Here is a 25,897-nt window from a genome sequence, read left to right as displayed (position 1 = left end):
CTAATACATAGAAAATTCCTTATTCCGTACACATTACACTCTTTGAAATTTGTCCACCTCCAATGTTGCAAAAAACGTTAGGCGCCCCCTAGGCGCAAAGGCGCTGATTTTTTTATTTTTTTAATTAAAAATAAAATTAAAAATTAAAACTTTTCAAAATTTAGTAGTAAAACATAAGGTTTACATAGTTATTTCTTACAAACTATTTACGTAAGTGGTTGTAAAAGTGTTCAAAAGATTGTTTAAACTATCTAAATACATACAAAACTAAAATTAAGAGCAAAAGAAGCATTTTTTGAGAAATTACTGGACCAAAGCGCCTTCAGAAATTAGTGGATAGATCTCGAAAAAATACGCGATTTAAAAAAAAATTGTCCAAAACGAACAACCGAGTCAAAAGTTATGCCTTCCCGAACTTTTCGCAATTTAAAACGCAAAAAAAAATTTAAAAAAATATTAAAGCGCCGGTTCAGTCGGCTTGGCGGCCGCCTAGCCGGCCGCGGAGGAGGCCGATTCCCACCTTCTTCGCGACGGCGGCCGAGGGCCTAGGCGCGATTTTTGCAACCATGTCCACCTCTCAACATGGTCCTTTAGGATGTGAGCATGAACAAAAGTATCCTACAATTATTGTAACAGAATATCAGATGATAGAAACTTGCATGTAAGTAATATTACAGAAATAAATCTACATGGTGGTGAACTCTGGGCAGAGTTGGGAAGCAAGAACAAACAGACCAACCATTGAAAAACTTGAGTATATTGAGTTAAAGAGAAGAGATGTGAAGTAGTGATAATGTGAAATTGGTTGTTCCAATTGCTTGTATATATAGGTATAAGGAAGTACACGCATATGATGCAAATAATCTGACATAGTCGGGGGAAAAAGGAAGATGCAAACCACGAACTGCATAGAGGGAAACGAATAGCCGTAATAATCATTATAATTAACTCGAGAAAAAAAAAAATTAATTCATGTCACAGCACCACAAATTAAAAAGGTCAGAAGCTATAAACCACGAACTGCACAGAGGGAAACGAATAGCCGTAGTAATCATTACAATTAACTTGGGAAAAAAAACTAATTCAGAGTTGAACCAATAGCATTAATTATATAGCTATGAAAGAAACAATTTCAGAGTGAGTTGACTAAACACGCTACCTATGAAAATAGAGTTAAGAGATATCTCTAATTTAACCGACCAATGAAATGAATTCTAATGCTACAAATTAAGAAAGAAAATCGTAAAACATGCAAAAGCTAAACAACGGGGCAAAAACACCCTCTTTAAACTGCGCGGAAAACATGATCTGATTGGTAAGAGAAAATTTCAATTTTAGTCCACTGACTATTGGAGATATGTTAACTGCAGCATTTGACTTTCAAAAATATTAATTTAGTACCTTGACTATGAAATTCTTATCAATTTTGGTCACGCCGGCCAAATTACCGGCCAAATGTGACCGGAAAATTTTAAATCAACAATTAGTCTTAAATGAAAGGGGCAAAAACGTCATTTCATGTCACTTTCTTCTTCTCCAATTCCTTGCACCTGTGCCGGAATTGCAGCGCCATCATTTCTTTTTCTTCATTGGACCAGAGTAGATTTAAGGAAAAAAAACACTCATCTTACTAGCATTCAAAAATGTGTGTGCAATGTTTAGATACATGGTTTATTTATATGGTCCCAGGACTGAAAACTTAAAGGGTAAAATATGAATCAACAAGCAAACCAAACTTTCTGATATATATTTATACAGCATAACTTCTTCAAAGCCAAATCCAACTTCATAAGAGAACCCATCACAGAATCTGGGTTGGAAGGGCTTTGGAGACGCCTCCTGCAAGAAGACTTGCCGCTGCTGATATGGAACCCGTACGGCGGCATGATAGCGAAGATCCTAGAAACCGAAACTCCATTCCCGCACAGAAAAGGCGTCATCTTCAAGATCCAATTACATGGCGCCTTACGGTGTCCATGTTTCCCAAACAAGCGTATGGTTAATTTATAAATATGGTCCAGGAAAGAAAACCAAACTGTGTGATATATATACAGCATCTGTAACAAATAAAAGTGGTCCAAGGAAGAAGAAGAAATGACGATGTGGCGCGGCGCTGCAATTCCGAAAATGGTGCAAGGAAGAAGTCATCGTCTGGGAGGAATACTGATCGGCTGGCGTTGCAATTCCGGCCAGCAGGTGCAAGGAATTGAAGAAGGAGGAGGTCACATAAAATGACGATTTTGCCCTTTCCATTTAAGATTAATTATTGATTTAAAATTTTCCGGTCACATTTGGCCGGTAATTTGGCCAGTGTGACCAAAATTGATAAAAATTGCATAGTCAATATACTAAATTAATATTTTTAAAACTCCAGTGTTGCAATTAACACAACTCCAATAGTCAGTGGACCAAAATTGAAATTTTCTTTGATTGGTAAAATCCTGTGACTTTATAAGAAAGAGTTAATTCCAGCAATAGTCCTCCGACTATAGTGATTTTTCAAAATTAGTCCATGACTTTTAATTTGGACACTTTAGGTCCCTTGACTTTTAATTTATTTCCAATTGAGGTCCTTTCGTTAGAATACGGTTCATTAGACTTTAAATGAAGGGGTAAACTCGTCATTTCACATGCCTATGTATTATTCTTCGTATTTCTCCCTTCGTATTTCGCTGTTATACCTTGTAAACATCTCAATAATAGAGGAACACACACACGAGTAGTCAACAAATGGGGAATGACGAGGAACATTTTAGGGTTTCTACTAAGATTATCTTCATATATATTGTTGGAAAAATTAGCTTAAAATGACATATTAAGTGGCTATTTTGTGGTACAATTATTAGTGGGGTCCACTTCCGATTTGGGTCGGGTCAAAGTGGATTCGGATTCTTCGTAGTAAGACGAAGAGATTGATATATTGTACGCTCAAAACGGATAATGGGTGAATGAGATATTGATTCTCAAAGTAGACCCATTTAAGTTGGGAAATGAAGGGAAAATGTAGGACTTTGTCCCACATTGGTTTGGAAACAAGATTTGCCCCCCTTATATACATGAGCTCTTTTCAAGCTTGTAGAATTGTATAGCATAGAGGCTCTCTCTCTCGCGCGCGCGCGCGCGTGCAAATCAAAATCCAACTAGAGGACATCAAAAAGCCTTGAAATCAAGCCCGAGCTCGCGTGCGTCGGCACCTGCGGGCACGAATGTCGTCCGGAAATGGGCTAGCCTTACGGGCATAAGTTATACCTAACTTCGGTATCATTTTCCAACTGGTATAGTCACTTGGTTCGGTCGGAACCGAACCGAGAGCACCTACTCTCGTGCTACAGAGGAGCAAGAGAGGTTGTGGTGCACCGAGAGCACAACTCTCGTGCATCTGTGACCACGAGAGTGGTGCACTCTTGGGTTGCACCACAGTGAGCACGAGAGATGTACTCTCGTGTTGCTGGTCCGTGTGCTCTCGTGTGAACCTGCACCCCAACGGTCTGAAACCCGAAAGTTCAGCCTGTTGTACAGATTAAACTCATCTGTTACGGAATTAATACTGTTTTAATTCCAATTTTAAATATGAGTTTAATCCTACTTAGTGGGTGACCGTTACAGGTGTTATACAATTGGTTTAATACCAATTAAAGGCCATGTTGAATGCTATCCCTTCCAACATCCCTATATAAAGAGAGGTAGAGCAGTAGCATTTTACACACAGTGAGAAACAAAGGAATTCCAGTAGCTTTTCATCTCAAAACTCTGCTTCTTTTAGCCAACCAGTGTTCTAAGCTTTGCTTTGTTTGCCGGGTTCCTTGTTTAGGTGCTTAAACAAGGAATCGTAGCACGTTTTATCCTGGGAAACCTAGGCTACAACGCTCCTAGCACTTGTGGGAGGTAACAAATAAGGTTTTAAGGAAAAGAACTTTGTGTTCGAACTCGTGCTAAACCTTTACCCAAACACTCAACCTTTTTATTCCCAATTCTTTCTGTTTTCCCATATAATATTAATCTTTTCGTAGGATTATTATTTTTGGGAATTTTCAACCATATTACCCAACATATATCGCGTATACAATGGAGAAATACTAAGAATAATACATAGGCAGGTGAAATGATGAGTTTACTCCTTCATTTAAAATTCAATTAACCGTATTCCGATGAAAGGACATCAATTGGAAAGAAATTGAAAGTCAAGGGACTTAAAGTGTCCAAATTAAAAGTTAAGGACTAATTTTGGAAAATCAATATAGTCGGAGAACCATTGCTGGAATTAACTCTATAAGAAATAAGAGATAAAGAGATAAGAGATGAGATTTGTTTGCCACTAAATTAGAACTTGAAGTTTTTCGAATAAATTCACTAGAATAACACTTCTCTTACAAGAAGAATTCAATTTTTAATGTTTAGGATCATGCCAAATATAGATGTGAAAATAGACATCAAATAAGATTATGAAATGAATTGTGGGTGTATGTAGTACTACGACATTGTCACATTCGATTTTTAGGGATAGAACGTAATGTAATCAAATTAAAAGATAGAAACTAAATGTGATTATATCTTTTTTCTTGATGAATTAAAAAAAAAAAAAAAGTTTCTCATTTTCAAAAAAAAAAAAAAAAAAAAGTAGAAATTTGAAGTTAAAAATAAAATATACTAATTTATTAATAAATTATCAAATCTTATTCGCTGTAAAAAAAAAAAAAAAAAAAAAAAAAAAAAACTAACGAAATTCAAATACAAAAAAAAAAGTATGTACAAGTATCACAACACCACGAAAGACACGCGTTTGTCACGTGACTAGGCCCTTTCCAAATTTCCATAGATCTCTCTGGAACCCCCAACTGATTTTAAAACCCTCGCCTCTAAAACCCTACAACTCTGCATTTCCGCTCTGCCTCCATCTTCGAAGCTCTTCGAAGCCAAGCTACCATGGCCGCCACATCTACGCTCCTCCGATTAAATAGATCTCCCCTCCACGCCCTCATCCAAAAGCACCTCCTCCGCCCCTCCCTCGCCGCCGGAACCGCCACCAAGCTGTTTGATATCTCCGCTGATTCTCAATTGCCGACTCCCAACTCTGCTTTATCTCAACCTCTGACGGGCGCAGTGTTTCAACCCACCTGGAATCTCCCCTTCGGTATGTCGACCCTCCCCGCGATGGAACATTCTCGAATGGAGGTTCGCGGCCGGGCCGTTACTCCCGACCTCGATGACTATGAGGACAGCGACGCCGACGAGGACAACGACGGCGAACTCGGAGATGTAGATCCCAACGATTTTGATGAAGATGAGGACGAGGATTCGAGTGAAGATGCTGATTACGAAGATGATGACAATCGTCGCTGAAACTTTGCGAGATTTTGTCCAATCAAAATGGTACCAATAATAGTGCAATCATAAAGAAATACTCCATAGGCTTCCTGTTTCTCATACATCAGTCTGTTTTACAGTGTCGTCAATCAATGCGGTGCAATTATACAGGGTTTCTCCATTTGTATTTTTGAAGTGATAATTTTCTTTTATTTCTTGTAACTTTTTTTCCGAATCAGACTTTGTGTGGCTTATTGAAAATTTGACGATTGATCAGTACTTGCCCCCTTTTCAATTGACATTGTTCTCACCTTCTTTGTGGCATACATGGATAAAACAACGTACCTTCTTCTTGATGAACCAAGAGTCCAAGACAGATTGCTTGGAGAGTTAGTGCTCTATTTGCCATGCATGAGCAAAGGAAGAAATTTATATAGATGTGGAAATTCAAATTTAAATTTATAAACACAGAATGTTTCGTACAAAAAATACAATTTATTTAATTAGAAAGGAGATTAGTTGTTAATTTTACAATTAGAGAATCACCCAATCAAATTTAAAAATTTTAATACTTAGGGGCTAAATGTGGCAAAGATATAAAAGTTATGGGATCAAATGTAGAAATTGTAATAGTCAGGGACCAAATGTAGTAAGGGTAGTAAGAATTTAAAAATTGTGGATTAAATTTGAAAATTTTAATAATCAAGAATGAAAATTTTGATAGTTAGGAACCAAATGTGCGGGAAATAATAAAAAATAAAATAGCTATATATATTATATAATCATATAAAAAATATACTTTTGAAAAATAAAATAGCTATATATTATATAATCATATAAAAAAATGTGTTCAATTAGAGTTTAAATTTACACATACAAAATTTGAAATTTACTTTCCAAATGTAATTATCTTAATTATTATTTGTATTGGAAAAATTATAATATAGATGAAATACAATTAAGAATAAATCAAATGTAATTATGTAAATTATCTCTATAAGTTTATTTGAATATGCACATAATTAGAGATTATATTAACCATACAAAATTATAATTTTAATTGTAATTTTGTATTCTATAAAAATAATAAATACTTAACCAATGGAAGCTCAAAAATATTATTATATTAAATAATTTAAAATATTTTAGTTTTTCTATTTTTTATTTATATTTATAATAACATAATTTTTTTCGCATCGCGCGGGTGAATTACTAGTATATATAATAGATATATGTATATAGTAATATTTTTTTTTTTGAGAGAACTTAATTCGAACCTCGGATCACTCCCGCAACCTGACAAACCTGATGTAAAAACGACTTTCCTAGCAATAATGTGATTGTTGCCCACGATTCACATGTCTCTTAACAAAATCGAAGACTACCCCATCAATCATGGAGGCAACTTCTTTAACATCATCAACTGTCAATTATAAAACCAAAAATAAAATTAAAAGATCTTCTTTAACATCATCAACTATCAACTATAAAACCAAAAACAGAATTAAAAGAGTTTAAATGTAAAGCAAAATAAACTAATTGGAAGTCAGTTTCAAGATCAACCTCTCCCATTCTTATACCCTTAAGCCAATTGAGAGCTTCCGGAATGCACACAATTTTCACTTCTAAACAAAAGGGCAATATCTAAACAAATGGTGCACTGACTCATCCTCAAGTCCACACATACATGTGACATATTAAACTGCATGGGATTTGCTTAGCAAGCAAAGCTTCACGTGTAGGCTGAATCAACATAGCGAATTGCCAACAAAATAATTTTACTTTGGATGGTACCTGCAGATTCCAAATAAGACGCCCAGATCTATTATCATGAAATTCTCTACTCAACATTCTATAGCAAAACTTAACCGAATAATCCCGCTTAAATTCTTGGCGTGGATCATAGCAAAATGTACATTTTTAATATACTAAATGTACATTATTTTTGTACTGAAAGTATATTATATAATATAATGTACATTCAATATACAAATAATGTACATCTCCTGAATACAATGTACATTTTTAATATACTAAAAGCATATTATTTTTGTACTGAATGTACATTATTTTACAGTATATATAAAATATGATCCATTAAGCTTGTGTAGATCGTCCACACAATAATGATTGTAAATTCCCCATGCCAAAATGGTGTGTGCATGTGTATTATAATAGGAATAAGGGTCAAATAGGTTATCGAACACGATAATGCAATTAGGCCACTGAACCTAAAACCCAACAATTAGGTCCCTAAACTAACCAATTTCAAACAATTATTTCAATTTGAAGGTTTCCAACAAGTCAACATGTCATTCACCCAAATTAATTATTTTTAAAAAAATAAATTTTAAAAATGAATTATTTAAATTAAAAAAAAAAATAGGACTCCGGCCGGAGACGAAGAAACCTTCTTCATCTCAGGCCGGTTTCTTCGTCTCCATGGCCGGAGATGAAGAAGGTTTCTTCGTCTCCGGCCGGAGGCCTTTTTTTAAAAAAATGAAATAATAAATTTTTAAAATTTATTTTTTAAAAAATAATTAATTTAGGAGGATGACCCGTTGGAAATCTTCAAATTGGAAAAATTGTTTGAAATTGATTAGTTTAGGGACTCAATTGTTGATTTTTTTAGGTTCAGTGGCCTAATTGCATTATTGTGTGACGTTCGATGGCCTATTTGACCCTTATCTACTATATATACTAATAAGAGCCCAAGAGAGTTAGGCCTATAATGGGTAGAAAAAATAGCGGTCACATATTTTAATCAAATGAATGACTCAGATTGATTAAAAGATTGATCAGATTTAAATTTTACACTAAAATTTCCTAAAATACCCACACACCGTTACTAATTCCGTTAAAATTTTAAGAATTGCCGTTAGTTCACCGTTAACTTACTCATTGATTTCAATAAAAAAAAGGTCTTAGGATCGAACCTCATCTCAATCAAAGTTGGCATAATTAGTACTCTATTTTACTCCTATTAAATTATATAAATAATAATTTAGTAGTTACAACAAAAAATAATACATATACATTTCTTTAATTTAGAATTATGTGTCCGCAATGTCTTTATTCAAAAAAAAATAAAATTATTTATTATCAAAAAATTAAATAAGATAAATAATTTTATTAGTTATATTGTCTTTATTTTTCTTCAATATAAAAATTCTTTATATTCAAATTTATTAATTGATTATATTCGCTACAATGTCTTTATTTAGTGAAAAACAAATTATTAATTATCAATAAATTAATTAAAAGAAATATTTTCATTAGTTATATTGTCTTTATTTTTCTCAAATGTAAAAATTTTTACATTCAAATTCATCAATTGATTATATTCACTAAATTATCTATTATCTTTTTTGTGCACTATTTTTCTAATTAAATATCAAAGTTATAACATAAAATAATGCTATATATTTATTTACCAAGCATTTTATTAATACCATGAAAAAATTAAAAAAATATATAATTAATAAAGTCAACCATATTAACTACTTGAGAGATTTTGTGACAAAGAGAGTATTCAAATCACACAACAAATTGAAGTGAGAACTACCTCGCAATGTCCTTGTTTGACAATCAGCAGTTAGCGGTTAGCATTAGCGGATTTGACCAGCGAATTTATTTAATTATTAACATTGGGTAGAAAAAATGACCGCCAAATTATTAAATCAAATGAATGATTCATATTGTTCATGTTTTAATTTTTTTCTTTTAAGATTTTCTAATTTATCCTTAATTATATGATTATTATCCATTTAACTTTTCCGTTAATTCACTGTTAGTCTAATTCTAATATTAAAGTCTAATATAGAATTATAACTACACCATTAATCTAATTCTAATATTAAAGTCTTAATAGAACTTAACCACAAATCCTAATGTCGGAATCTCCTCAAACAATATTAGTATATATTTAATATTTTATGCCCTAATTTTTATTTGTTCTCCCTTATGTCCCGTATTTAGTTTCAACCATACCTATACAATTATTTTATTGACAATTATAATCAATATTGACTATATTATCTTGCATTTGTAAACTTAGAATTACCTATTTAACCCGCACGGGCTTAGCTCAATGGTTTGGTGGGTAGTATTTGGGAGAAAAGGCCAAGGTTTGAACCTCGGCGGCGGCAATGCAAGAATTATGTCCAAAGTGGGCAGATTCCTTGTGCGTATCAGCATTTGGCCTTGTCTGCTGAACCATTGAGTCACCGTGATTTACAACTTCCCACAATGCTCTGTCGGGTCGGAGTGTGGGGGCCCTATGGGTTGGGGACTCAACCTTTGGGAGAAGAATTACCTATTTAAATACACAAATTCAACCTTCAATTATCTATGCATGAACAATTTCAATATAATCTTACATTAATATACTTTAAAGTACTTATTTTTTTTAAAAAAAAAAGCATTGGACATTATTCCAATCGCGCAATGCGCGTAAAAAACTAGTTCTTTATAAATATAAATTATATGTATTGGACTAGGATCCACAGTGCATTGTAGACACTGGTCCATGATATAACGATTGTATATGGACTGAATCGGCAAATTATGCTGTGGAAACGTGCCCACCTTGCAAGGTGGGCACGATTCCATATCCATAATTTATATACTGTAAATTCATAATTATAGAGCTATATGTTCATAATTTCATAAATATATGTTCATAATTATGGAGCTATATGTTCATAATTTTTTATGTTCATATTTTCAATTGTTGAACTCTGTTTTTCACAAATCATAGAATTATATGTTCATAATTTGATAACTATACAGTTTAGAAATTATGAATCTACAGTACAAATATTATGATCTGCAGTATATAAATTATGAATTTACTGTATTTAAGTTATGAATCTACAATTTAGAAATTATGAATCTAAGTATAGAAATTATAAATCTGTAATATAAAAAATTATAAATTTAAAGTATAGAAATTATGAATATGCAACCGGCACGATTCCACAGCATAACGTTTCAGACCGAACCATATTGGGTTAAAGAATTACTCCTTAGAACATAAAATTGAAAGCCCACAAAAGTAATAACCCAATCCAAAACCTGAAAAGAATCCAAAATCAATTTCATCCAGACGACAAGTGAGCGGCACGTGGCGCGTGGACCAGACACTCAGCATATTCCTCATCCATTCATCTTCTAATCTAAATAAACCCAAACAAACGCAACTGAGCCACAGACCTAACTCCACTCCTTCCTCCATCTCACATCTTTCCCCTGTAAATATCTCTCACTCTTCCTCCCTCGCCATACCTCAAGCTTCCATCCATGGCTGCTGTGTTAGAAACTCTCACGGTTCCTCGCGCCTCCGCGCCCTTGGCTCCGATCTCTGCTTCTTCCTTCTCCGGTCGCCGGACCTCCGTTCGTTTCTCTGAGTTTAGAGGCCTTAAGATCCGTTCCACCGCTTCTCTTGCTTCCAGCTCCAAAATCTCTTTCCGCGGAGGTCGGATTGTCTGCGAGGCTCAGAATACCGCCACTCAGGGTTAGTACTGTGTCAATTTTTACTGATTGAGTACGGAGTATGGTATATGTATGTGGTCGAGAGATTGATTTCGCGTTTCGGTGGTTGTAATGTTATTTGTTATGTGTTTTTTTTTTTTTTTTTTTTTTTTTGGTACAAATGATTTCTCTGTCATATGAGGTAATATCCATGCTTGCCATCAAACTATTAAACTACTCTGATGAAATGAATTTTTTCGTTGATCTGTGAAAGATGTTAGAACTCAATTTTAAATATCCAAATAGATCGTTTGAATAATATTGTACAGGATTAATACATTTGATTTCTGGTAAAGTCCCTTTTTGGAAAGATAATAAACCCTAAAAGTGAAGTGTAAAATTCAAGTTCCTGGATACTATACATATGCTATGTTGACATGTTGTCTTGGCCTTGGTTAGTATACAGTATACTCTCTCTGGGAAAAGTACTAAGGTAAATTGGAAAGTTACTTGTACATTTATCTCATAGCTATTTGAATCCCTCATACTAGTGCTCTACTTGATACTTTTTCTCGAAGTTGAGTGTTAAGAAGTAGCTAGTGTACGAACTAACCTGAGTGGATCTGTTAGTAACTATGATATTCTTTATACTGAACATGAACTTATTACGATTTAAAACAACATTTCAAACTTCAACTTTGAACATGACAACTTTTGCTTCTTTCTCTTGCATTGCTGACTAATTTGTCCGTCCTTGGTTTGGTAGTACTCCTTGTCATGACAACATAACCTTGTTCAATACTTCAATACTATGTGCTGGAGTTTGTAATACCGATTTACTATCCAGAATGTTCATCATTCTGGACCTTTTGCCTTTTGGGTCTTTGGAATGAGGAATGTCAGTTTTAGTTCTTATGCTTCATCTCATGATCTGCATTTCAATTGCTAAAACTTTAAAGTTCTTTCTTTTGTCATCGAGGAAATGTATCCCACATGTTGCTTACGGTCTATGTCAAACATTACAATTGAGCCAGTAGTTGATAACCGGCACTATTAGTGTATGTCAAGCTGCTATACATGAGTTTATGTGCTGATGCTTCAACTGCTTTCTCTTGATGATGACTAGAAGTGATACAATTATTGTCTTTGAAATGTTGTTGCTGATGTAATAGAATGCTGGAGCATAAACTACTGTTATATGCTTAGTTGCATCCATGCCACTAACTGAACTACTTCTGAAGTTTTGTTTTATGAATTTTGTAGTTCCTCCTGTTTCTGATGACACATGGCAATCAAATGTCCTTGACTGTGACCTTCCTGTTCTTGTTGAATTTTGGGCACCATGGTGTGGTCCATGCCGGATGATCCATCCGGTTATTGATGAACTAGCAAAGGAGTATGCTGGTAAGCTTAAATGCTACAAGGTGAACACCGATGAGTCCCCATCGATTGCAACCAAATACGGGATCCGAAGCATCCCAACTGTCATGATTTTCAAGAATGGGGAGAAAAGGGATGCAGTAATCGGTGCAGTTCCCAAATCGACATTGTGCACCTGCATAGAAAAGTTCTGTTAAGTTTGCTTGGTGGGAATTCAGCCCTCACTCAGCATATTATTTATACGCAGTAGAATTTTGTGACACAATGGCTTTAAAAGACCTGTTATTGCCCTGTATAGTTGAATACTGCTGTATTGCTGTTCTGTCTAAGGTGACTCTAGTAATTGCATATTTTTTGACGCCTGAACTTGATAAATTTTCTTAAATGGAAATGACCATTGTATATTCTTTGGCACAAGTATAACCATGACTCACCCCCCACCCTTCTAATACTCTTGAAATTGAGAGTTCGCAACCATAGGTCTATCCTCCCACCGCTCCCAACTTCCCCCGGTCCAGGTACCCTGCATCCAATTGAAAGATTTTTGGGATGAGTCTCACCGTTGCCACAAAAACTATTAAAATAATATCTGATACAATCTGAAAATGGGATAATTGTGAAGTGAAAAGATGTGATGCGCTCCATTTTTGGTTCGATTCTTACAGGGTCTACGTAGTAATCCTTAATGAGAAGGGATTCTAACGAGAGCGCGCTCTAATATGAACGGATCGTATTAGTCTTTCATTTACCTAAGTTAATCTATGTTGAAATGGAAGGGTAATGGAGGAACCAAAAACACAAATATTAATGATATCATCTGACCACAACTTATATGGAGTACTTAGAGCAAATTTTAATTTTAGTCAACGATTATTGTGATATTATCATATTTAATTTTTTTTAAAGGTACTATTGACTCTATTACAAAGTAGTATCTGTTCTATACTTTCTCAATCTATTGCAGTCTAAAGAGTCAAGACTGTAACATTTTCCTTTATGTCACCATTAAGTGGTGCAAGTTAATAGGCTATTTATGGCCATTATGTTGTGGTTTGAAACAGAAGTAACGGTTTCCGTTACTTAACCTATAATGATGGCACGTAGGTGACATAGGTTATATATATATGTATAGTCCTCCCATTGCTCCTGTGATTTGTGATACTACAACATCTAGTTCAACAGGAGACCAAGTGGTAGACAAAACACCAAAATTCTTTACAATTCTTCAAGCAATGCAACAAAGGTAATCACTATGGCTGGAGTTTTGCTTGATCATTATGCTTCCACTATGATGTTAGATCATTATAATATTATGATTGTATATTTATTCTAACATTTAATATCAGAGTCTCATTAAAAATAACCAACATTTTCAGTTATAATGAGTCCAGATAGACCATACATATATATAACCTGTGTGCCATCATTATAGGTTAAGTAACGGAAAACGTTACTTCCGTTTCAAACCATAACATAATGGCCATAAATGTCAATTATTTTCAAGTTAAGTTATTTTTATTAAGTTACTAGTATTTGCGCCCGTGCGATGCACGGAATAGATTTGTTGTAATATATTACGAATATTTGGATTGATATATAATTATTTAAAGGGAAAATGACACTTTTTCCCCTTGAGTTATATACTTATAGCACTTTTCCCCCCTGAATTATTTAAGTGGCTCTTTTTCCCCCTAAAATGTTAAATGGACATATTTACCCTTAAAATAAATATTTAAAATAAATATTTCATTTATTTTTCTTCTCCAACAAATTATTACTATAATTTGGTTCAAACCAAACAGATATTATAGCAACCAAACCAAAATATTCCAATTACAATTTAGAATCAAAACACGATATTTAGAGTTTATTAAAATCGCAAATCTAAATGGCCGGTTCATGTTCCGAACTGAAAAAATAAAATACATTTATTGTTGAATTTAGACTATTTTAAAATAACAAATAAAATAAAATTTAAAATAAAGACGGTTCAAAATCACGAACCGGATCCGAAACCGCCGGTTCACGGTTCATGATCCAGTTCTTTTTGGTTCATAAATTTAATAAATTGAAATCTAAATATTGAATTCTAGATCTGAATCATAACCGGAAACTTTTAATTCGATTGCTATAGTGTCCGGTTCAGTTCGAACCGAACCGTGGTCATTGCTACATATACACAATAATTTGTTGGAGAAGTAAAATAAATAAAATATTTACTTTAAGGGTAGAAATGTCAATTTAATATATCAGGGGGAAAAACCACCACTTTTAAAATAATTGAGGGGGCTAATGTGCTTACATAAATAATTGAGGGGGAAAAAGTGCTATAAGTATATAACTTAGGGGAAAAAAGTGTCATTTTCCCTTATTTAAATTAGAACATCAAATATTATATAGTGCAATTGAAGATGTGATTTGAATCATTTATGTGTTTTAATGTTATCATTGCTTGAATTTGAGTAAATAATTGCTCAAATTAATAACTAATATGTAGATGTACACATGCAGTGTTGTAACTTTGGAGATTTTATTTATCATTTGATGGACAGCACTCAATTAGTGATCATTTTCTTTCAACGCCTCCACTAAGGATTGATCTCATGGCCTCCCACATGGGAGAGGTCACTACATGCCATCTAAGCACAAGGTGCTTGGCAAATATGCATTTACTATTGATGATGTAGAATACTATTATTAAAATATTTTCGTCTAATTTTTAATTTATGTTTCATTTTTAATTATAATGCAATGATCTGACCATTTGTTTTTTAATTTTAGTCAATTATGGATCATTAATATTAATTTTCTTTTATATTTTCAATCAATTAGTCAATTAGAATATATATATACAATGATATTTTAAACTAATTTTCGTTCTATTTTTATTTGATGATGTAAAATATTATAAATATTAATACTAATTTTTCGGCAATAACTGCATCTAATATGCCCTTAATCTCTAAAAACTTAACAAAATTAGACTAACTTAAAAAGGAATCCAAGGCTAAAAGACAAATAGTCTGGAACGTCCATATTAATGAAATAAAGGGTTTGACTAAAATGCTCCTGAGTTTGGGCAGGAAAATTGGTTAGGATGATTTTACTTTTCTATATATATATATATATATATATATATATATATATATATATATATATATATTATTATTATTATTATTATTATTATTATTATTATTATTATTATTATATATTACATAGGGTTTATATTATACTTGAACAATAATATTACCAATTATATTATAGAATATAATATCATACATAATATTACCAATTATGCAATATTAACAATTAATAGATTTTAATTAATTTCTATTTGACATTTACTTACCAAATAAGGGTGTGGTTGGTTCGCACATAGGAATCGGAATCGGAATGGGTATCAAATACTTGGTAATGGTAATGGGTTTTGGTGAAAGTATTTAACATGTTTGGTAGTAGAGTGGAATGAGAATTGTTACTAATAGTAGTGCTTGAGAATGAATAAGGGAATGAAACCCTTATTGTATTTTAGTATGGGTTTTTCAATTGATGGGGTATTCGAAACCCATAGTAGTGTTCTAAAAACCTATCAACCAAACAACAACAATCACTTTCATACCCATTCCTATGGGCAAAACCCACCAACCAAACACACCCTAAGTTTTACTACAAAAGTTTGGGCGTAAAAATGTAATAGGAGGGTTTTGTTTTTATATAGATATATATATAGATAATATAGATTACGCAAACTTTAATAGTATATAGGACTATTTTGGGCGGAAAATTAAAATGGATAATTTTATTTTTATTAATAGTATATATTAGATTAATAGAAAAATAACGCTTGTAATTTTAATCTAAATTATTAATAACCGATTCTTTTTTTTTTTCTTTGTAAAATCTTACTTATACTCATATTCATTAGATTAATAGTAAAATAACTTGTAAAAATAATTTTAGAACATTATGGCTTCTCGAATTACATATTTTTTTCTATTTTTCCTTTTTTACTGCTAACCTTATTATTATTAAGTGTTTGGGCAGAAATTTTAAAATGAGAATTTTGTTTTTAATAATAGTATTGATTGATGAATAATAAAATAATACCGTGTAATTTTAATCTAAACTATTAATGACCGATTCTTTCTTTCTTTTTTTTTTTTTTTTCAAAATATTTCTTATATTCATATTCATTAGAAGAAATAATTTTAGAACATTATGGCTTCTCGAATTACGGATTCTTTTCCATTTTTCCTTTTTTTTTATTGCTAACATTATTATTATTAAGTGTTCGAGCGGAAAGTTAAAAAAGATAATTTTGATTTTATTAATAGTATACGTATAGATTATTAATAACTGATTTTTTTCCATTTTTTTTTTTGAAAAATCTTCATTATATTCATTAGATTAATATTATAATAACAACCTGTAATTTTAATCTAAATTATAAATTACTGATTCTTTTCCTTTTATTTTTTTGTTTTGTTTTTTTGCAAAATATTCCTTATATTCATATTCATTAGATTAATAGTAAAATAACGTGTAGAAATAATTTTAGAACATTATGGCTTCTCAAATTACAGATTCCTTTCTATTTTTCCTTTTTTTTTTTTACTGCTAACCTTATTATTATTAAGTGTTTGGGCGGGAAGTTGAAAAGGAGGATTTTATTTTTAATAATAAGTATTGATTGATTGTAGTAGTGACAGAATAATATTTTTGAATAGGAATATGAATTTTAATATTATTGAATTGTATTACGAATAGGAATTTTAATGTAGAATTGTAGTACGAATAGGAAAGTAGAAAACAATATATTCTATTAGGAATTGTATTGCACTATTTTACAATATTAAGCAAACCTTAATAATATATGACTGTTTTGGGCAGAGAGTTAAAATTGAGGATTTTGTTTTTATTAATAGTACAGATTTCAGTTTTTTTTTTCATTTTTTTCTATGTGTACTGCTAACATTATTAGTATTAATCAGTGAATTATGAATCTTTTTTTTATTTCCATTTTTTACTGCTAACCTTTTTATTGATTAGTATTTAGTATTAATCAGTTTCCCTTTTTCATTTTTCTATTGTTTGGGCAGAAGTGTTTGGGCAGGAATTTAATAAAGGAGAATTTTGTTTTTAATAATAGTATAAATATAAATTATGGTAGTACATTAATATGTGAATATGGAAACATTATTACCAAGATTTTAGTTAATTGTTTCTTTGTACGTTAGTTTCTTTATTCTTCCCGTTAATCCCCTTATCAGTATTGCGTTAGTTTGTGATAGTACAAAGAATTCCGTGCAAAGCAATTGATGTCCTTGATAACTAATACAAAATAAGTTGTATTAAATTAGATCAAATTCTACACGGTAATTTATTTAAATCATAGCATATATTTCACCCTTGAATAATATATCTTTTTAACGTAGCATATCTTTAGTTAAAAATTGTACACGGTAATTTGGTTACCATATTTAAATAATTCTTCATTAATTCATAGCATATATGGTGTGGTGATGTTAGCATAATATTTGATCAAATTCAATTCGGACATAATATTACCATATTCAAATAGTTCTTCATTAAATCGTAGCATAGTATTACTATATTTCTTCATTACCATATTTCTACACGGTAATTTGGTTAAATCGTAGCATATATGATTTGGTTATATTACCACAATATTAGATCAAATTTGAACATAATATTACCATATTCAAATAATTTTTCATTAAATTGTAGCATATATGATTTAGTGATATTACCATAATATCAGAGGACATAAAATTACCATATTCAAATAATTCTTTATTAAATTGTAGCATAATATTACCATATTTCTTCATTATTATCATAAAAACATAAAAAAGTCCGGAGAATATTAAATATTATTATTAAAATGTAAATAATGATAATAATTACTATTTTTGTTTTGTATATTTTCGTTTTTTGTTTGGTTATTAGTATTGTTTTGGAAGCTAAAACCCTACAAACATAAAATATATAATATAAATTTCGTAAATTACTTCGTGATATTACACTAACGCAATTTGAATGGAATTTGAATTTCAAATTAAATTATTACATATTACAGAGTATTAAAAATATAAAAATGATATTTTGACTTCAATCATTTCCTTTTCATTTATTACTATAACATAGCCATGGCAAATACTAACAATAATAATAACTAATTGACTATGGTTAAGAATAAATTTAAAATTGAACGTTGTTAAAATTAAAATAAAGTAGACAAATTTCAGAGTTGAAATATATATGCAGTAAAACATAAATTGTATTAGTGTACAATGACAAATGTCTGTTACATACCAACAATGAATAATATAAAAAATTACTGAGGCTAATAGAATTTTAATTGATGTTCAATATAATCGATCTTTTAATAACTATTAGAACCAAGAAATTATTAATACTTTCTTCTAAATTTTCATGGAAAAAAAATACCACCCTTACTATTGGAAAACTTTTTGATCAAACAGGAGAAATTTTCATTTTTTTCAAATTTAAGGAAAACGTTTTTCATCCAACCAAACATGCTTTATCTGGTCAGCAGGCACGTAAGGATGTCCAGTTAATTTTACAGCTTCAACGTATTCATAAAATTCAATCCTAGATGAGTGCTTCGTGATTCCATCTTCTTTCCCCTGACCAAATCTGCGCCTTAAATTAGGTGGATTACTTCTGAAGAACGAAGACCATGTGTACCAACATATAGGCCTAATAAAACCTGAACATCCTCGTTCCTCAATGAATATAGAGAATAAAGGTGGGAAATTAATAATAATATGACAGTGACAATGAGTTCTTTCAAATAGCAAGAAAAAAAAAACAATCTGAACAGCTTAAGAACACTATTGGTAAATTTCTAATTAATCACCATTTAATGGGTCCTAAGAGGTCGGAATCTCGATGCGATTAAAAGTAGTTGATTTTGACAATGCCTGGGGATTTCGAGCCTGATTTAGAGTAAGAGTAAACAACTTGCTAACGTCCCTAAGCACCTGCAAGTTTTTAAGGCACAAAAGGTAAATCACTAATAATACAAATTATAATTCACTAAAAAATTATTAATTCGATAAACACCCTTTCTTTAAATTTGTTCATGCATCCACTTTTGAACAAACATTTTAGGATTATATGAATATGTAGAAAAGTTCCCTGAAATTGTAGTGTAGAAAAAAAAAAAGTTATAACAAAATCATATGCATAAACTAAACTTTTTCAAATACAAATTTTTTAGACAATATTACAAAAACAATACCTCTATCGCGTAGTAGTCTAAACTTGATTATGTTCCATTTGTGTATAGGATGAAGTTCGCGACCAATAATCTCGAATTGAGTAGAAGTCATTGCTATTATATTCGATGTGAATAGGAGAGTACAGAGACATAAATATGGTGGAAGTTTACAACTTTACTTTTAGCACAGAATGATTTGTTTAAATAGCATAATGATATGTTGTTATTACGTTACATTTGCAATACCATCAAGTATAATTGGTAAAAAAAAAATTGAATAATTTTGAATAGTAATCTGTAGTATTAAAAGGTGTGAAATGGTCAATTTATGTTTAGTATAATTGGTCTTAAATAAGTAAGCAATACATTTCGAATATTAATAAATTTGCAATACCATACATAACATTCATTTGCAAGGTGCGTTCCATATGTTATTACCATGCATAATCACGTTATTATAAATTGATTACCAATTACTACATTTGCAATATATACCATAATTATGCAATATTATCAATTAATACATTTTAATTAATTTTCATTCAATATTTACTTACCAAATAAGATTTATTAATTATTTGACCAAAAAAATATAAAATATTTAATTAATTTAGTACCAAAGTTTGGGCGGGAAAATGATGTAGGAGGATTTTACTTTTATATATATATAGATTTTGATAATCTAAATATATGATTGATAAACATTCTTAGGATTACCTTTCAATAATTTGTTTATTATGGTGATTGAGATTCGTGTTGACTGTTATTATCATTTATATCATATATTGATTGATTTGTTGAATATTAAATGTTGTAAATGATAATTGAAATTTGTGTTGGGAATTGCTTATTCTTTTAAAAAATTGAACCCCAATCCTAAGGGCCCCTTACACTCTGACCCGATAGAACATTTGGGAGGATGAAGAATTGTCTATTATGTCTTGGGAAAATTGTCTTGGGAATATGGTAATGTGCTCCAGTGATGCAATTTTCAAACATGGCTAATTATTATTGACTGTATGTCTAATGGTAATAATATTTTGTCTGTAAATCGCTTTTTGATTATGCCTTTGTTTGGACTTGTTACAGTCGTGAATATTAAAATTTTTCTAAAAATGTTTTAAAGGCTTGCGGTGTTAGTAATTATTTTTCCATGTTAAATCTCCTGATTGTTATAATATTATGTGATTATTGGCTATTCATTGCAATTTCAGAATTTTGCAACTTTGTCATAATTTGATAATATTTTTAATTATGGAGTGTAATTTTGAATAACAATTTGGAAAATGCATATGTTTATGGTTATTGAATATTATTTTCCATTTTAGTTTTTCCATAATAGTTTAGATTATGATGTTAAGAATCATATTTTGAAATTCATTTGAATTTGCTTGTCTAAAACTTTTATGGTAATAATGATGATATTATGTACTCCGTAACATTTAATAATCATTATTATAATTAAATGTTGTTCGATTACAATTAAGAAAATTGATTATTTCGTTATTACTGTTATGTAATAATTATTAGAATCTATATATATATATAAAAGTAAAATCCTCCAAACCAATTTTCCCTCCAAAACTTAGGAGTATTTATGTAAAATTCATATATATTTAGTTCATGGAAAGAATAATAAATATTGGTCCGTGTGAACCTCAATAAAGATATATAATTATTTAAGTAATAATTAACTTATTTGGTAAATGCATTGCTCCGTTTGTTAATAAATATTCAAAGCTGTCATTAGAAAATATTCTGAGTGATATTATTCACAAGTTGCTCCACAATTTGCGCATACACAATTTGAGTGATATTGTTCCGTGTGAACCTCTGTGTATTATTTATATTTATATTTATATATATATATATATATATAATAAAAAGTAAAATTCTCCTAGCCAAGTTTTCTCCCCAAAACTTAGGGATATTTATGTAATAATAATAATAATAATAATAATAATAATAATAATAATAATAATAATAATAATAATAATAATAATGTTATTACCTTTTTTAAACCCAGTTTTATTATCATATATATAGATTAGGAATAATTATATTAGTAATATATTATTAAGTAAATAATTAGGGAGAATACCGTTACAACAATGTAGTAATTATACGATATGTACTTATGTAGTAATTAAGGTGATTATTGTTAATTAAGCTAATTAGTGTGTAGTATTTTATTTATATATAAAAGCTATACACATACAGAATGTATATGTATATGGAATGCCGGTAGTAGTGGGTAGAAAGTAAATAATTGGAAGCTTTTACCTTTCTTAATATCTCTTACCATTTTATAATTTCAATACTAAGCTCTTTTGATCTCATCTATTGTGTATAAATACACCTTATATGACCATCGACAACTCATTAATTTCACAATTCCAACTAAGGTTGATTATTTCATTGAGTTTTGCTAATTATCTTGTGATCTTCCACTGTTGAGGTTGATACGTGATTTGCACGGGTGAGGTTTTTATTATCTTAGTTTCTTTTTTCTTTCTTTCTTTTTTGGTTTTGTTTTGTTTGGAATGCATATGGTGAAATTTTGCGTGGGATAGCCTTGAGAGGTTGAAAGACAGAAACTTTAATTTATTGAATCTTGGAAGATCAATTTGATCTTTGCCCAATCAGCCAATCCGGTGAATCCTATGACTTTCTCTCTTCTATTTGCTTTAATTTTTGGGGAGAACTGTACCTTTTTTTGTTTTTGTTTTTGTTTTGTTTTTTTTTTTTGTTTTTTTTTTAATTTCTTGAATAAGTGCGATTTCTTGAATTTGTTTATATTGGATGGATTATGTTAATTTATATTTGAAAGTGGGATTTATTGCTCATAGAATCGGAATTAATGAGCAAATTGAGTGAATACTGAGTTTTGTATTCTATACTCTTTCATTATTGTCATGCTCTTTTATTGGCTGAAATTTTATATTAAGTTTTCAAAAACTGTTTGATAGTGTTATAAAGATTGAATCTTTTGACTTTTGTTAGTTTTAGTTCTCTACTCTTGCAAAAGTGAGCATATTCCTGTGAGTAGTAGAGAGTAATGGTTAGGTGTAGTTGTGTTAATGTAAAGGGTATTTGGGTGTTGAAGGGGTAGAAATAAAAACCAGATTTTGTTGGGAGTGTTTGAGGTCAATAAGGCGATTTAGTTCAAGTGTTCGATATAGAGATCATAATTTTTATGAATTTGTGGCACAAAGGAAGCTTTGGGTTGATTCAAGACATCAGTGTCTGACTAAACTGTATAGCAAACCCGGGATTAGTATGTGCAAACATCCTTCTTCTATGCTATCCCGAAATTCGATCACCAGTGCGGCTGGAGTGGCTAATAGATGTGGCGTTGTGGAAAAATACAAAAGGATCCCAAATACCCCCACCCCCCAAAACTTAAGGGCATTTGTGTAATATCCAAATTTAAATAATAATAATAATAATAATAATAATAATAATAATAATAATAATAATAATAATGCAATATACACCAACGATTTTGTCTTAATTAATTCCTCCAATTAAGTTGTTACCAAAAGTATATCCTTTTTTACCAATTCAGTCAAAATATTAACCAATATATATATATATATATATATATATATATATATATATATATATATATATATATTATCATCATCACTATTAATCTCTTTAGACCAATATCATCTTCTTCATGGCTTCCAAGTTTCAAACTATTTTCAAGTCTCTTCCTTCTGTTGGTGGTTGCTTCATGTAAGTCCATTCATCTTTTATAGCTTTCTTATTGCCATAAAATATTTTACTATGGGTATATCATATACCGACATTAAATTAAATTCTCTGGTAAAATCAGATCTTCAACTTCACAATGATATATTTTAAGAGTCTTAAAAATATAAGAGAGAACATACATGCTTATTAGACGTGTGAAAACACTAATATTGTGAGTTGATATAATGATTGTAGGTATTTGGAGTGGTGGTGAAGCAAAGAAGAATAATGATTTGACATGCAAGACAATTAAGGATTGTGTAGCCCCTGATCCTTTGAGTGTTTGCTATTGTGACCATCTTGATATTTTTTTATTTTTTTAATTTAGTACACAACTGATGTCTAATGCCATGCTACAGTTTGTTAAATACAAAGAATGCAATCATCTCAAATCTATTTTGTTTCCCCTACATTGTACTATGTCGTATATCATGGTTAGATGATTAGAGTAAAATTATTGGTACAATTTTTTTTTTCTTTTTAAGGTTTCCTAGAATAAATAAATATAAAATAAAATAAAAGCAGGGTGATTGACAGTTAGCAGCCACCCAATGTTTCCGGAGTTGTCCTTTTTAACTTTTAAGAAAAAAGAGTTGTACTATATAGACTCCTTGCTTTTAGTATAGTATTATTAGTAATTAATGTATAATATTATTACTACAAAATCAATTATACTTGCCTTAATAATTAATTATTAATATTATTGTCTAATAATTATGTATTGTCACCTTTTTCGGTGTAATTATTATGGTAATGGTAATTTACATACATATATATTTTTACACTTAATATATATAATATGATTGGCACAAAATAATTATACTTACCTTAATATATAGATTATTTTTTAATATAATTTCCTAATTTTTATTAAAGGTAATTATTCTCATAATTTTTCTTTCATTATTTTGTGTAATTATTATGGTAACTTTATGGTAATGTATTTAAATATTGGAAGAGAACAAATGTTAAAGTTAATATAATTAATGAAATTATTATAGTAATTGCCACAATATTTGGTAATTATAATTAATATAATTAATGAAATTGAGAAATATAAGATTTCTTCCATAGAAATATTTGTGACAATTTAATTAAATTATAATTAATAAAATATGAAATGTAATTAAAGAAATGAAATTAGAAAATTAACAAAACATGAATATTTATAATTTTTTAAATATACATACATACACTTTTTAAAAATTTAAATATAATTTTTAAGTATAAATCTATTAATACAAATTATAATTAATGAAATTATATAATAGAAATTTTCTATATACATATTAATAAATATTATGTGTATATACAATGTATTATGCAATCATATAAGGATATGTGTTTGATTAGAGTTTATATTTATTCATATAAAATTTAGAATTTACATTTTTATTGATTTCTAAGTACAATTCTCTTAGTTATTATTATTCATATTTTTAGAATTATAACATATATGAAATACAATTTGGAATAAATCAATTTAATTTTATAATTTTTTTTCTATAAATTTATTTAAATATGTACATGATTAGAGATTATATTGACCATACAATATTTAAATTTTAATTTTGTATGTTCTGAAAATAGATACTTGACCAAATATATAAAAGTCCAACTATATTATTATATTGCTTATTTTAACATCTTTTTATTTTTTTCTATTTTAATTTTAAATTCATAATAACAAAAAAAAAATTCTGGGTAAAACTCTATATTTTAAAAAATACAATTTGATAAATATCATAAATTAATTAGTACAATATCATTTATGTTTATAATAATTAAGGAAAAAATAAATAATTCAAATATGTGAACCAATGATTTCAAAATGAAATTAATATATAGTTACAAATAAATATAGCACGATTACATTTACTTTAATTAGCTTTAATTTTCTTAATGAAATGACTTTTCTTTATCAGTTTTTAATTTATGGGAGGCTAAGGGAGAGTTGGGATTGATGGAAAATATTTTAAAATAAAAATAAATACTAATAAAAATAATTTAAAATGTTTTTTAACCCCTCATAACATGTGTAAATGTTATATTTTTTTTAAAAAATACAATTTGATAAATATCATAATTTTTGTTTATAATAGTTAAAGAAAAAATAAACAATTCAAAGATGTGAGATAAAATTAATATACAGTTGCAAATAAATATAGCATGATTACATTTACTTTAATTAGTTTTAATTTCTTTAATGATATGACTTTTCTTTATTAGTTTTTTATGGGAGATTAAGGGAGTGTTTGAGTTGGTGATTTTTTTTTTAAAAAAATACTTAATAATAAAAAATAATTTTAAAATATTTTTTAACCCCTCATAACATGTGTAAATCTTATATTTAAAAAAAAAATTGATAAATATCATAAATTAATTAGTACACTACCATTTCTGTTTATAAATTATAATAACTAAAAACAAATTCAAATATGTGAACTAATGATTTGAAAATGAAATTAATATACAGTTACAAATAAATATAGCATGATTAGATTTACTTTAATTAGTTTTAATTTCCTTAATGAAATGACTTTTCTTTATCAGTTTTTTTATGAGGGGCTAAGGGACTTTTGGATTACTGAAAAATATTTTAAAATAAAAATACATACTAATCAAAAATAATTTAAAATATTTTTTAACCCCTCATAACATGTGTAAATGTTATATATTTTTTTAAAAAATACAATTTGATGAATATCATAATTT

At 29.7% G+C, this 25,897-nt stretch overlaps 1 protein-coding gene across 1 annotated transcript; it reads left to right on the top strand.

The window, feature by feature from the left end:
- The first annotated feature begins 10,494 nt into the window (after window positions 1–10,494).
- LOC109150626 (thioredoxin-1) lies at window positions 10,495–12,560 on the top strand. Its single transcript, XM_019298602.1, has 2 exons — window positions 10,495–10,819; window positions 12,040–12,560. Exons 1-2 carry the CDS (start codon window positions 10,606–10,608, stop codon window positions 12,351–12,353), a joined length of 528 nt encoding a protein of 175 aa, XP_019154147.1. The 5' UTR covers window positions 10,495–10,605; the 3' UTR covers window positions 12,354–12,560.
- The last annotated feature ends 13,337 nt before the right edge of the window (window positions 12,561–25,897 follow it).

The sequence above is a fragment of the Ipomoea nil genome, unplaced genomic scaffold, assembly GCF_001879475.1.
Source record: "Ipomoea nil cultivar Tokyo-kokei standard unplaced genomic scaffold, Asagao_1.1 scaffold2279, whole genome shotgun sequence".
Lineage (NCBI taxonomy): Eukaryota > Viridiplantae > Streptophyta > Magnoliopsida > Solanales > Convolvulaceae > Ipomoea > Ipomoea nil.
Note: the sequence above shows the minus strand (reverse complement) of the source record. Positions and strands in the feature narration are given on the sequence as shown.